Source organism: Telopea speciosissima, chromosome 5 (assembly GCF_018873765.1).
Source record: "Telopea speciosissima isolate NSW1024214 ecotype Mountain lineage chromosome 5, Tspe_v1, whole genome shotgun sequence".
Lineage (NCBI taxonomy): Eukaryota > Viridiplantae > Streptophyta > Magnoliopsida > Proteales > Proteaceae > Telopea > Telopea speciosissima.
The window spans coordinates 21,417,867-21,431,998 of NC_057920.1; the positions used below are offsets into that span (position 1 = coordinate 21,417,867).

A 14,132-nucleotide genomic window follows, 5' to 3' on the forward strand; every position below is an offset into this window, starting at 1 on the left:
ATCATCATCGGGGGGTGACAAAATTCAGTGTCTACAACTGGTTGCTTAAAGCATTACGCCTTATGTATCAAGTTTGGAATACCCAGGCTGCTGCCTCTAGCTAGTGTTTATAGCAAAACCAAGGGTTTAGGTTAGATGGGCTAATTACTAGATTACCCCTCACAGCCTGAGCCATAAAACAAGTAGGATTATATTAGAACATATAAAGGAATATTACCATAATACCTTTACATTTAAGGCTTGTATCTCATGTTGCATTTATTCCACAGTTATGGTAACCAGTGGGTTAAATGAGAGTGCATTGATATATGGTTCTTTAGGTTTCCTAAACAAACCTCTAAGGGCAAAGTCTTTTGCATTTTTCTACCAATCCTGTTGGAGCTCCTAGTACAATATACCATAATGTCTTGATGATTTTTCATTAATAAGAGACACCATATGTTGAAGTTGGAGTGTCCATTCCAACTCTCGTGGGTCTCAACTATCGGTCAAATAAGAATGTATGGGTCAATCCTACAGTTTTCTTCTTCTAGCTAGCATGTTGACCGTAGGAATTTGTGTACCTTGGAGCAATAAGGGATTGTTTATCATATTGGGTTATTGCTTCGTGTTGTTTGCAAACTTTTTCTAGTTCAAGAGATCATGGAACGCATGCCTGAGAACGAAGAAATTGTTAGTAGCATTCCCCTTTGGGTGGGTTTTAGGGTTTTAGAGTTTTTTGGGTTATTGGGTTTTAGGGTTTGTTTGGGTTTATGAGACATAGTAAATTCTAAACTTTAAATATTGTTTAATATACATTATACATTATACATAAATCATATGATAACTTATACATACCGTAAGTTAAGATTGTTTATATTAGCCCCACATTTTTTTTTAAATTAATATTAGCCCCAAATTTTTTTTTTTTTTGGTAAGGTATATTAGCCCCATTACATCATATGGTAAGGACCAAGTAAAAATGGGTAAAGTGGTAAATCGGACATGTTAATTTTTTATTATTTTTTTTTTTTAGAAAAAACACATCATATGGTAAGGACTATGCAAAAATAGCTAAAGTGGTAAATCGGACATGTTAATTTTTTATAATTTTTTTTTATAAAAAAAATCGGATATGTGAAGGGTTAAATATAATAACCACAGGTTATACACTAACCCACAACACAACTATGGTTAGTTACTTTTAACTCTACATCACCGACATGCTAGCTAGGGAGGGTAGTTGTTTAGGACTTCGTTGTTTAGTGTTACTTTATCAAAACCCTAAAAAGTATATCAGAAGCTATGAGAGAAAGAAGAGGAAGTAGGGTTATTGAGAGGAGAGTTCATAGGAGGCGGCGCAAGAAATGGAAGATGATGTTGTGAACGAAAAATCCGAATGTTCATCATGGATCATCAGGTTATTGATCCGTGCAAATCTTGCGTCAATCGGATGTTGGAATAGTGATACGGTGCTGGTCGTTTTAGGAAGATGGTGACACAGAGTATGTAATCCCTGTTTCAAATCATGATAGGTAGCGATACAGAGAGAGTGATTGAGGCTGAGAGACGGTGAGGGGATAGGGTAACCCCGAAGTAGGAGTGTCAATCAGTCGGGCTCGGTCGGGTTTGGTTGGGCCTAGCCGGGCCTCACCAATTGTGCAGGCTGCACCGTGTCCGACCATTTAAGTATTCGGTCTAGGCCATGTCGGGCTCGATCAGGGTTCTGTCGGTGTCGGTCTTTAATCGGGTACTAAAATCGGGCTTTAATCGGGTCTTAACCGGGTTGTGGGCCTGTTTAATTCTTTATCGGGACTTACCCGAGTCTTAATCGGGCCTTTACAGAATTAAATTCCTACTTGAAAAAATAAAGAGAAAAGAAATGGGTTTCCACCAAAACACATTCAAGACCCAAATCCAAACCCAATTTTTCAAACCATAATCTTTTCCTAAACTTATGTTTATTAGTTTCTACCAAAAAAAAGGAAGAATTTATGTTTATTAGTTTTTATTTACTAATTTATTTCTTTTTGTAATTATAATTAACTCAAATTTATGAAGTGCTTATGCTTATCAGCTCAATCATCATTTGATCTTGGGTTTCCCGCTATTTGTTTTCTCTTTGGAGCAAGAACACCCCACCCTTTTTGTATATGTCTGGTTCTGAATCTATGAAATGAGAAGCTTAATGGAGAAGAATATAAACATTTTTCTGAGTTTAGGAAACCCATCAATTGAATTGCCCATTAATTTGGGCTTAATGGGCTAATCATTTTAAGGAGTTAAATAGGAAAAGAGAAAGGGTTATCAGGTGGGTTAAATAGATTAATGGAGGGTCGTTTGCTTAAAGGGTCGGGCTAGGTCGGGCTTGAAAATGGTCAATCCGATCGGGCGTCCGACGGGCTAGGACCCCACACCGGGACCACCCTATTATTAAACGTGTCAGGCTTAAGCCCGACACGTTTAAGAATCGATCCGGTTCGAGTCGGGCTTTAACCGGGTGGGCTCGGTCGGGCCTGGAATTGACACCCCTACCCTGAAGGCGAATGTGAAGTCAATGGAGTGTATCTTGTTTTCGATAGATATAACGTCTATCAATAATCAGGGTTTTAGGGTTCCAGATCAAGCAAAATGGTATGATCAAGGTTGAGAAGAGGCACCTTCTTTCTCTAAATATTATATGATGAAGGCGGGAAAAGGAAATCTCTCATCTTCCTTCCCGCCATTGTCTTACTCTTGTTATATATAACTGTGTTTTGCTTCATTGCTATTTCCTTATCCGCTTGAACAGACCAAAGGTAATCCCTTCTAAGAAACCCTAAAACTGTTCTATTTCTTTGCATCATGATTTCTCTTTTCTTGTATTATTCTTCTATAATTTCATGGCTCATTAACAGTTACTGATCAGTGATTTCTTCTACTGATGTCACTTATTTCAGTGTTACTGAAGATGGAGCAATCCGACATAAGTAGGGTTTCCATTTTCAGAACCCTAGTTATCTATCTGTTGGTTTCATGGCACTATTTATCTTTGTTGATTTGAATCTGACGTTCGATTTTTAAGAAACATACTACGTTATTGTGGAAATTGTTTGAATTAAAAAAATACCGCAAGCGTACGGGTCAATCGTAGCTATGGGTCGAACACGAGGAGATAAACCACTTTATTTAACTTTCACAAGCAACGCAAAGTGAACAAATTGGCTGATATACTGCAACTATGAACCTAAACATGCATCTACAGCATAAATGACCTAACCACACAATCTACGTCCTAACACATTCACATCTAGCTTAAAATGAGACTAACGTGGAATTTGAACGAGGGAATTGAAATGACCTAAATTTTGCAATGATCATATAAAATAACACATCCACAAGCATAAATAAAAAGACTTAATTTTGAAAACTTAATACTAACCTAAAGCTGCAATTGAATTTTAAAAACTCTAAGGACCTAAATCTAGGAGATGAAATTATACATTTCTTGAGAACAAAATGCAGAAGTTTGATCTACTCTACTGAAATCGAATTGCTTGAATCACCATAAACAAATTTGCATTGCATGTATGTAGATCTGAAAACCAAATTAGAAGAACATAAGCTAAGGTGAAGAAGAAGAAAGAAATAGAAATTGGAACAAATACTTCTTTTGCTGAAATTGAAACTTGATCTTGACGATGATGACGAATCCACACTTGAATCTTGAATAAAAGCCGATGAAGAACACACTCTCCTTCTCTTGAAACTCTAATCCTTGTCACTAGAACTAGAATCCCTAAAGGTAGAGAGCTTGAAACTAGAATGAAACTGAATCTAGATCTAGATCTAAACTAGAAAGCATGTAAAATTAAACTCGAAAGCAAGTAAAGGCTGAAATTAAATTTGCATAAAAAAGAAAATATTACAAAGCTTCAATTCAAAACTGAAAATAAAACTAATTCTAAGAAAGTATATAAATCAAACTTGCATTAAACTTGAGAACTATTACAATGAAGAACAAAAATTAAAAGACTAAAAGATGAGCTCAACACATGAGCAAGGGGGTAGGGAAAAGAAAGAACCTAAGAGAATTCATAGGAGAGTGAGAGCAAGATTAAAAAAATAAAAATTCAAAGCTAAGCATGCTTCCACGTTTTTACATAAGGGTATATAAAGGTGTCCAAGGGGATTTAGGGTTTACACAAAGTAGGTGAGATGGAGGGGTAGGATTAGATCAAGGGGAGGAGAAAGAGATGTAGAGAATTGAGAGAGAGAGAGAGAGAGAGAGAGAGATGGGAGAGATAGAATCGTGGAGGGCTTTTGGGCAGCGATGGGATAGGGAAAAACAAACTAATAAAATTAAAAAAAAGAAGGAAAAGTAAAATGGAAAGTGGATGGGAGAGAGCGTGGAGAGGGAATTGTGAGAGAGAGAGAGAGAATCCGTGAGCGAGGGAATTGTGAGAGAGAGAGAAAATAGGAGGAGAGGTGGGGTAAGGTGAGTCACGATTTCTTTCCTTCTTCCCTCTTTCTTCTCCTTGATTCTCTCTTCCAATCATTCTTTAATTTATCTTCTCTTCTATTTGGATCTTTATCACCTCCAGTTTGCTGATCGACCCAGTTCCCCAGTTCCTCTAACAAAGGAGGACTGAAATGATCTCTCTACCCATGCTCAAACACCCTGCCCGGGTGGGGTCCACCATCCCCCTATTAGAGGAACTGGGGAACTGGGCCGGTCAGCAAACTGGAGGTGATAATTTTCCCTTCTATTTCTTCTTTTTTCATTCACGCACAAGGGGGGTGGGGCTGCTGTCCACGTTTTGATGAGTCCTCCTTAGTCCCAACTTGGCTACTCCATCCTTGATAGTTGAATCACTTGTGAGAACCAAATCTTGGTTTGGTTCACTTGAACCCACTCAAATAAATTGAACCAATTCAACGTTGAACCATTAATTGAGCCATTGCACTAATTAATCGAACCGGAGGAAAGAGAAAGTATAGGAGTGAAATTCATGCATCACATGTCGTCACTAGGTCCATAGCATGTCAAACACTACGCTGGAATGGGCTGGCTATGGCATGGAGAAATCTCAACCCTTGATCATAATTGTCTTCCTTGATGCCAAATATAACTCTCAAAAAATGCAGACTGGCCCGGGCTTGCATTTCAGCTCATTTTTGGCCCATTATTCTTTTACGGTCCAAAAATGATAATCATGATGGCCTAAACGAATGCGTACTTGAATTTCATCACTTCCATCTAGCCTAAATTTTAGCTCTGAACACAGCTATGCAAAAACATTGGGTAGCTTTACGTGTAAATTTGGAGATTCAGCTCCCGATAGCATAAAATGACCAAAAAGACCTAAAACCTGAAAAACACAGAAAAATACCCGAGTAGCTCCGTAAAATGTGAGTAAAATGCATGCTTATGACCCTAAGATTTCACACATTAATGTGCTCATCAGAAATCAACTATTCTATAGATGTGTAGATCATTTGTTAGTTCAGTTAGTTGAATCAGATGGATTGAAAATGTTATCTGGGCTTATTTTTTCTCTTAATCTTTCTTACGTTGAAGATGTAGGATTCCGATATAACTTTGTTGAAGACATGTAATCTCTGTTTGTTATTGGGGGTTTTTTTTTTTTGGCATGCCATACTAATACCATAAATTTCTCTCTCTTTGTAACACAGTATAATTCGATTGTTTTATTTAACAAACAATCAGTGGTCTTCCTGAAGATGGTGAAGTCTGATATCACTGATTTTGGGGTTTTTTTTTTTTTTTTTTAACAAAAATCTCTGTTTGTTTTCATGGCATCGATCATTTGTATTGCGTTTATCTATCTGTTGGTGTCAATCTGCATATGATTTCTGTGTTGGTAGGTTATTGATCTACTCTGTTTAAGGGTTTCATGCATTTGAGTTTTTTTGTTGTCCTGTCATACTAACACCTATTATTTCTCCCTCCTTCTAACATAGTATTGTTCTTGTCTTTCTTACAAAACATTCAGTGGTAGACAAGGATTACAATGGCAAGACTAAGGTTTCAAATCCTTAGGGAAAAAATTTCCCCCCTCGATATCAAGTGAATAGGAAAAAAGCTCCTAATCTCGTGCATCTTACAACTATAAGAAGATGGTGCATTCAAAAGCAGGGAGAATTGCAGATTCTAGCTTTGGCAGCTCAAGGAGCTCTACCAGCTCCACCAGCTCCAGTAGCTTTAGCAGCTCTACCAGCTCCAGTAGATCCAGATGCTCCACCAACTCCAGCAGATCCACCAGCTCCAGTAGCACCACCTACCTATGGTGGTGGTTCGTTTGATGATCCGGTTCTGGTACACAACGTACCAGATGATTGCATTGTGTTGTCTTCGGATGATGAAGAAGAAGATGAACAAAAGATTGTTTTTGAAGAAGAAGATGATCCAGAAGAAGAGCCAAAAGAAGAGCCAGAAGAAGAAGAAACAGACTGCAACTCGTAGTTGTGGTTTTTTTTTTAGTAATTTTTTGAATGAATCAATATGGATTAATCAGGTTTTTGGGTTTCCACATTGTTTTTGAACAGTCCTTTTTTTTGGGGGGGGGTATTTTGGGTCAGCTCAGAGGATTATGATCTGGACTCATGTATCCGTATCAATCGGATGTTCTATGTTGCTTATTATAGATAGTTTCTGGCTTAAGTGGAACAAGCCAACTGGGCACATGAGCAAAAATCATTATGCATTTGGGGATATTGGGTTTAAATCTTCTTGTTTATTTAGCAAGTTTATGAAGGAAAGTCACAAGTAGAAGTCTGTCATGTAATTAAGGCTGTTTATAAATTCTGGGTTTATTGCTATGGTATTCAGTGGATTTTGCTTGTGAATGGGCCTCTAGTTTATACATTTTTTTGTTTATTTATTGTGAATGGGCCTCTAGTCTATATTTTTATTATTGATCCACCTATTGTGAATGGACTTATACTGTTGATCCTGGATTTGAATGGGCTTTTACTCTTGCAATTTTTTTTGCATTACCTCATAGTTGTAGCTTAAGAATTTCTTCGACCTTGATGCTTGGAGGCCCGAACAGGATCGTGACTTGCAACTCTTTTTGCATTACCTCATAGTTGTCCCACGAGAGAAGCTATTGATCTATAGTCCAAAATTGCACATATGCACAAACTCCATCTCATAGTCCACATATTTGGTCCATTAAAGTGGATAACTACAGCATTGCTAATCTCACTGTACTAATACTTAGATTGTAACCAAGCCCAAGTACATGCCATGAGTTGTCTAAAGGTTTTGTTGTTGAGTAGAATGTGATAAGGCCCGGAGGAAGGGTACCCAATGTCCATAAAGTCCGGTTCTCATTCTAATCAGAAGAAATACCAAAAAAAAAAAAAAAGATTACTAACTATTAGACCCAAATCTACCATTATTAAAAATACGAGCATGAAACACCAGCAGTTAGCAAAAGCATGAAGTAACTGAAAAGAAAGCAATTGGAGATATTGCTTACTAGGTTTCCTTTATTGGACTGCAAAGGTATCCTAAATTTTATGTTTGTTAATGAACACTATTGAATGAATGAAAGAAACAAAAAGAAACAGATAAGGGGGTGTTTTGCTATTTCGATCTTTTATTATTATTTTTATTTTATTTTAAATAAGGGGGTGCTTTTGGTATTTCGATGGGAATTAAAAAAAAAAAATTTAAACATAATAAGGTTGAATGTCAACAAAATGGATGAAATCCATGACAATCATCAATATAATGCATGTGCATTTCTCCATCTTTGGACCTCCATGACAAAATCATCAATACAAGTTTACCATATAGGTCTTCACAATTTATAGGCCAACACATCATGATACCATTTGTTCTACTTGTTCCTTATGAATTGCATCTATCTAAGAACAGGATTATAGAAATTGTTGCCGCTCTGGGTTCACACATTCACATACTGGCAAAACCCTTCCATCTGACCAACAGATTATGAGTGTAATATTCTCTTTACATCTAGTTCGTCATAACCATGTGGTTTTGATTTTCTATAACCATAAATTGATAGACCGAACTAGAGTTGTAACATGAACGTGAGATATCATTATCAAAACATGAGGGTTAGACGTTGAACATGTGTTGGAAGTTTATAATATGAAATACAGGGAATAACTAAGACAAACAAAAAAAAAACCCAAAATTACCCTATAACATTCAACAACAACTACATATACAACAAAGAAAAATGAAGGTTTAGCAATAAAAAACACTGGTAAGACAAAATCCAGTTCTTCGAATTTGTTTCTTTTCAATCCAGTACTTTGTCGTTTTTCGATCAGTCACGGCAAGTAGCTTTCCAATTCACATAGAACTTCTTACCGCTGCATCATTCTATTTATATCATTAGAAAATAACTGATAATATATAGAAATACATTAAAACTGCAACAAAAAAAAATGTGTTTTGCTTCCAACCAAAAACCAAACTATCAATAGAAAGGGGGAACCTATATTGAAAATTGAGTGGATAAAAGAGTTATACCCACATAAGATAGAGCTTACTCAACTACCTAAATCCTTTGCCCAATTATCCTCATTTGTTCCATCATCATCTACATAAACATGAAATAAATTGAATATGATTACTAGGATATAGAATTACACTCAATTTGAGATTTTAACCGTAAATTGTTGGAATGTGTTACCCTTCTATTGGACCATCATCATCAGAGTGGGTACTGTCAAAATATTATGTCGTGAGAAAATCCACATGATTGTTCATTATGAGATGAATCTCCGGGTGTTGTAGAATGTCATTGGTATCCCATACATTATGTGTTGTGCTAATAAGGAAGTTAGGCACGTTGATAGGGTCCACTTGATTGAGAGAGTACATATTGCGCATGAACTGGAGCCATTCTTCCTTTTTGAGAGCTCGCTGGGCAAAGAGGTCATAATCACTTATGCTTAACAACTGGTAGGTAGGGCATAAAGACACGTAATGATTTGATGAGATGTTGGGCTGAACAAAGGTTGGATGGATGTGGTCCGAAGAACGGTGAAAGAGAATAGTGACATAATTGTCTATCACTTGGTAGAGTGGAGAGAAGATGAATCCACTTGATAATAGGAGCAAACAAAGAAAGAAGTTTGACAAAGTAAGGGGAAACATGGAAACCTGGGTAGTCCTGGCGACCTGGACATAATTGACTATTGGTGTATGTAATGAGATAGTGATGGAAACTGTAGATGGGGAGACAAACGATTTTATGAACTACAAATAGGTCCCAGAAAAAAACTAAGAATTCCTTTTCGAAGATCTAGAAATTATCAATGATAAAGAGGGTGAGGTAGGGGTAGTCGGGATGACAAACCATCCATTTATATTGTAAACCGTAACGGTATACTCGTAGAAGGTCATGATAGGTTTGTTGACTGTAGGATATTACGGTTCTTCTAGAAATATCACTGTAAGCTTCTGGTGGTAGGGAAACGAAGAAAAGACTGAGGTCTTCAGACTTACACAGTGTATCCATTACTAAGGTTGTTCCAAAAAAAAGAGAAACAATAGTGATACTATCGGTTAACATACAAAAAAAAAAAAATAAAAAAAATGAAGAGTATACATATAAATACTAAAATGGTATACATATAAACGCTAAAAATGGCAGGACATAATAACATGATTTCACTTATAAGAAAGCCACAACTGCAATGAACCAAACCAAATATACTTAAAACAATTTTTAGGATGACTCACCATAATCCTAAACACAATTGGTTGAATGACAACAAAACTGTCACAAAAAAGTAGGAGGTTCTGCATGACAATCAAGGGTTTAGTCAATAAGGAGGTGTTGTGTTATCAAAATAAAAAACAAAGATTAAATCTGACCTAGATGTTTTACCATTCAAATCAATTTGCACAGATTGGTTGGTTCCTTGTATATTATTCCCCAAGTTTGTTATATACTCCAATCGGTTGCTACTTTGTGTGTTATCCACCAATCTCTCTATTTGCAAGGATGGGTTGTTACATTGTGTATTATCCCCTATGAACTCTATTTGTGAAGCCAAGTTGCTCCCTTGTGTATTATCTCCAATGTGTTAACCTAAAAATACGATGTATAAGAAACAAATAAATATAAAGGGAACTTGCAATATACATTTATCGATACAAGAAAAAGAATTACCATAGCACAATTTTGAATGTTGTGCCCTGTACCGCCACAACCAGAACAATGGTAACCCCTTCAATTAGTAACTGTTTCAATGCCAAACAATAAACGTTGTACATTCGGTCTCCCTCTTGTTATCGAGGTATGTAACAGTTCATTTACTCTTCGCCGAACAATAGCTGAAGGTACCGGATTACAACTCGAATTAGGCACAGCTGCTTACAATTGCTGGACCTGCACTAACCCTTCATTCAATATTTTTAAAGCAACCTCAAACCTCTTTTAGGAAAGAGATCCTTCTCTTGCAAATTTATTAGCAAGGTCTTGTAAAAGCCATATTGGTTGTTGTGCCTATTCTTGTGATGACCATGCCATAGATCCAGATGGGGTGTTACTAAATCGGGCAGTTTTGGTCCACCTATGCATGATATACTTATTCGGAATATGGAATCTGTCTGTTATCACGTATATCTTAAGTATATGTCTGCACAACATACCTTTGTTATTGAACATGTTGCATCCACAAATTGTGATATCAGTCTGATGATTATCCAACACATATTGAATATCATTTTCTCGATCCCCATCCATCTTAAACATCTTGTACATCTTCTCTATAATTTCATCATCACATTGATTCGTTTGCAAACTAAAAGTAGTGTACCACTCTTCAGAGAAAACCTTGAACACCTTATTAGTATAAACAATAGCGGTTTGTTGCTCAATTCCGTGACTTGTAGCACATGTAAGGGGTGAGGTGATATAGATAGCATCTTCCTTGACTTCTTTTCTTTTTTTATTCGTGACAACCTCTTTATATTGAGTAACAAATTCATTTAGAGGTGTTGCTGATGTGAATAAACCCTTAAAATAATTATTCATTAACTCTCCCCTTTGTGTGGTACTCATTCCAACAAAAAAAATGCTACGATAATAACAAGGCACCCAATGTTAACATATCCTGAACTGCTTCTTTAACTATCTATGATCTTGTAAATTAAATCTGTTTAGCATACTCTCCCAACTCTCCTCGAATCCGAATGGTGTATTAGAACCATAAAAACAACTCTTATAAACTGCATTCAAATTAGGATATTTCTTGTATAATGGTCTCATATGTTGTATCCTATATTTCTCCAAATGCCATCCACATAGCCGATAGACAGTCAATAGCAACACATGCTTGATTGCTCTCATTATTCCTGAGTCTTGATCAGTAAGTATTGTTGTTGGCTGGATATTTTGCATAGCTCGAGGCTATGTCCTGAATAACCATATAAATGATTCTTTTGTCTCATCAGCTATTAGGCCACAACCAAAAAGCATACACTGCATGTGGGGATTAACCCCAGTAAAAGGAGCAAATGGAAACTTATACTTATTTTTTTTATATGTCGTGTCAAACACAAAAACATCACCAAAAGTTTTGTATTGTTCCCGTGCTCTACTATTCATCCAAAAAACCTTAGTAAATTGTTGATCTTCATTGACACGGACATCATAAAAAAATTCTGGATCTGATGCCATTTTACTCTTCAAATAGTTAATTGCTTGTTGACAGTCTATCCTTATGTAATTTCTTCGCTTTGCCCTTAGTATATTCGTACAAAATTAATCATTTATACTAGCAAACTGCTCACCACCAGTAAAATCTTTTGCAACTCTCATTATTTGTGCAAATGGTATCCCACACTTATGCAGTAGTTTTATAAGCTCAACTGTACTTTTATACCTTTTTTGATGTGATCTAAGTCTGAAAGCCTCATTCCTGTCCATCAATATATGGTTGTGATCCTTTTCAAAATTATCCACCACCCAAACCCCATTACTGCTCTTGATCTTCGTCAAAGCCCCACAGTTAATTTTCTTTGTAACACGAGGTTGGTAATCTACCTTTTTATGTTTGTCTTTTATTTAATCATTCTGATTTGAACAAATATAGTATCTTGATACTACGTGTTTTTCTAACTTTGAGCGATCCACCCTATATTTCCGAACTGAAAACCCCATCTCCTTGGCATAACTGTTATAACGTTGATATGCCTCATCATCAGTCGAAAATACCATGCTAATAGTAGGTTCCAAGTCATTAACATTGGTACTCATTATTGACATATTCTCTTTCCCATCTAACCTCAAATCCACAGCTTCTTCCTCATTAACCTCATCTACTAAATCATTGTTAGAACTTGTGTTGTAATCATCGCTATCTTCACTTTCAGAATTATTCCAGTCTTCATCATTTGTACTACTATCATCATAACCCACTTCATTTACTGTATTGTCATTGTCAATAAGATTCTTATCATTTAATACATCACTTGACCCAGTTTCATTTCTATCCCACACATAATTTTTCCCATCAATAAATTCATTGTATGTATCCGCTAATTCATTAAAATCCATTTTTGCACAACAAATGGATGATCCTGCAATGTGTAACCATGTGTTTACAAATCATTATTGGTATGGATTGCCTAGGGTTTGGGTAGAAATGCTAAATTAACTTATTGCAATGTCAATTCAAACAACCATTTCAACATATAAGTTTCTGGTCTAACAGATTGGTTAAAATTTCACCATTTAACTAGTTGTAAAGTAAAACGAAACCATCAATTGACACTAAAATTAGAGATTTTCTATGTTCATCTGCACAACCAATAAATGAATTTAGAACAATCATTCTTTTTACAGATTGGAGGTTTAAGCTAAATGATTCAGAACTTAAATGGAAGAGATAATTCAAAATACCTGAAGTGGAGGATTGGGATAAGAGAATAATGAGAAATCCGTGCAAATTGGTTCTGGTGAGAGAAATCCCGATGGTAAACCCCTCTGTCTTCCTATCTTCCTTCTTCTATTAACCAAAAAATAGTTAAAATTTACCACCACCTGCAAGATAAAACGGTATATATATAAATCCTAAAAAAAAAAAAAGAAGGAAAGAGAGAAAGAGGACATCAAATGGAGGATACCTCCTATTGAAATATCTCCATCTCTGTCGACGCTAGTGAGAATCAACCAAATAGGGGAACGCCGGTGAAGACCTCCATCTCGTTAAATTTGCAGTTTGTTTTCAAAGTGTTAATGGAAGTTTATTGGTAGAGGGGTGTTTTTGGGAGTCAAAGTGATCAAAAGCTCATAAGTCATAGCCGATAATAGCAAGGTAGTAAGTCATAACCGGCAGTTGGAGGTAATACCCTATTTTTCATAATCGGCTGTAGGAGGTCATACCCGATTTCGATTAAATAGTACAGTCAACACATTTAACGGATGGGATTTCATTCAATAAAAACAAACGGTTTAACCGTTGAGTTTAGTGTCGCGCTTAAGGAAAATAACGATAGCGCTACTACCAGTCACTCTTAAATAAAAATAAATTTTCGTGATTATTGGAACTATTGTAGGGCAAAAATAACAAGGATACTTTGGTAATTAGTCAAGTATGTATATCCATTTCTCTCCATGAGTCATTACTTGTCATGCAGCCATTGGTAAGGGCTCATTACTTGTCATGCAGGATGCAGCCATTGGAAAGGGTACAACCGGAATAGCGGCTCATAAATAGCTCACCCTCTTACGTATTTTCTACTTAACCAGGCAGTTCTAGTGAACCGCTCTTTCACCAACGTTTGGACTTCACAATCTAATAGACCGGTCCCATGAGCCGGTCCTAAACACTAACAGATGAGGGTAGGTCATCATGCGGGGAGGGGATGACAAGTGGATCCCTCCAACAGCAACCAGATGGAATATTGCACTGGGCCATGATACAAATATAAAAAGTGCAAGCTGTATTGGTAGTGGTTTCTAAAACTAATATGGAACATGATCCTGACCATCCATATAATAGATTGCAAAGCAGATCGTTAGCTGTTTGGTGATATTTGGTTGATCTAATCGTTGGGATTTCTGTTTGGTTGCTCCTCTGTTTACAGCTTATTCGGTCTATCCAATTGGTTGAGCAAACATTTCTTTTGGGTAAAAAAACACAGGCCTGGTCTC

The 14,132-nt window shown here is 36.4% G+C and overlaps 1 protein-coding gene across 1 annotated transcript; it reads right to left on the reverse strand.

The window, feature by feature from the left end:
* Positions 1-12,041: 12,041 nt before the first annotated feature.
* On the reverse strand, positions 12,042-12,533 carry LOC122662858 (protein FAR1-RELATED SEQUENCE 11-like). The gene has a single exon (XM_043858567.1). The coding sequence runs from the start codon at positions 12,531-12,533 to the stop codon at positions 12,042-12,044; it is 492 nt and encodes a 163-aa protein (XP_043714502.1).
* Positions 12,534-14,132: the final 1,599 nt, after the last annotated feature.

Excerpts from the sequence above, each read along its gene's own strand:
- LOC122662858 (XM_043858567.1), bottom strand. The coding sequence starts at position 12,533 with ATGGATTTTAATGAATTAGCGGATACATACAATGAATTTATTGATGGG.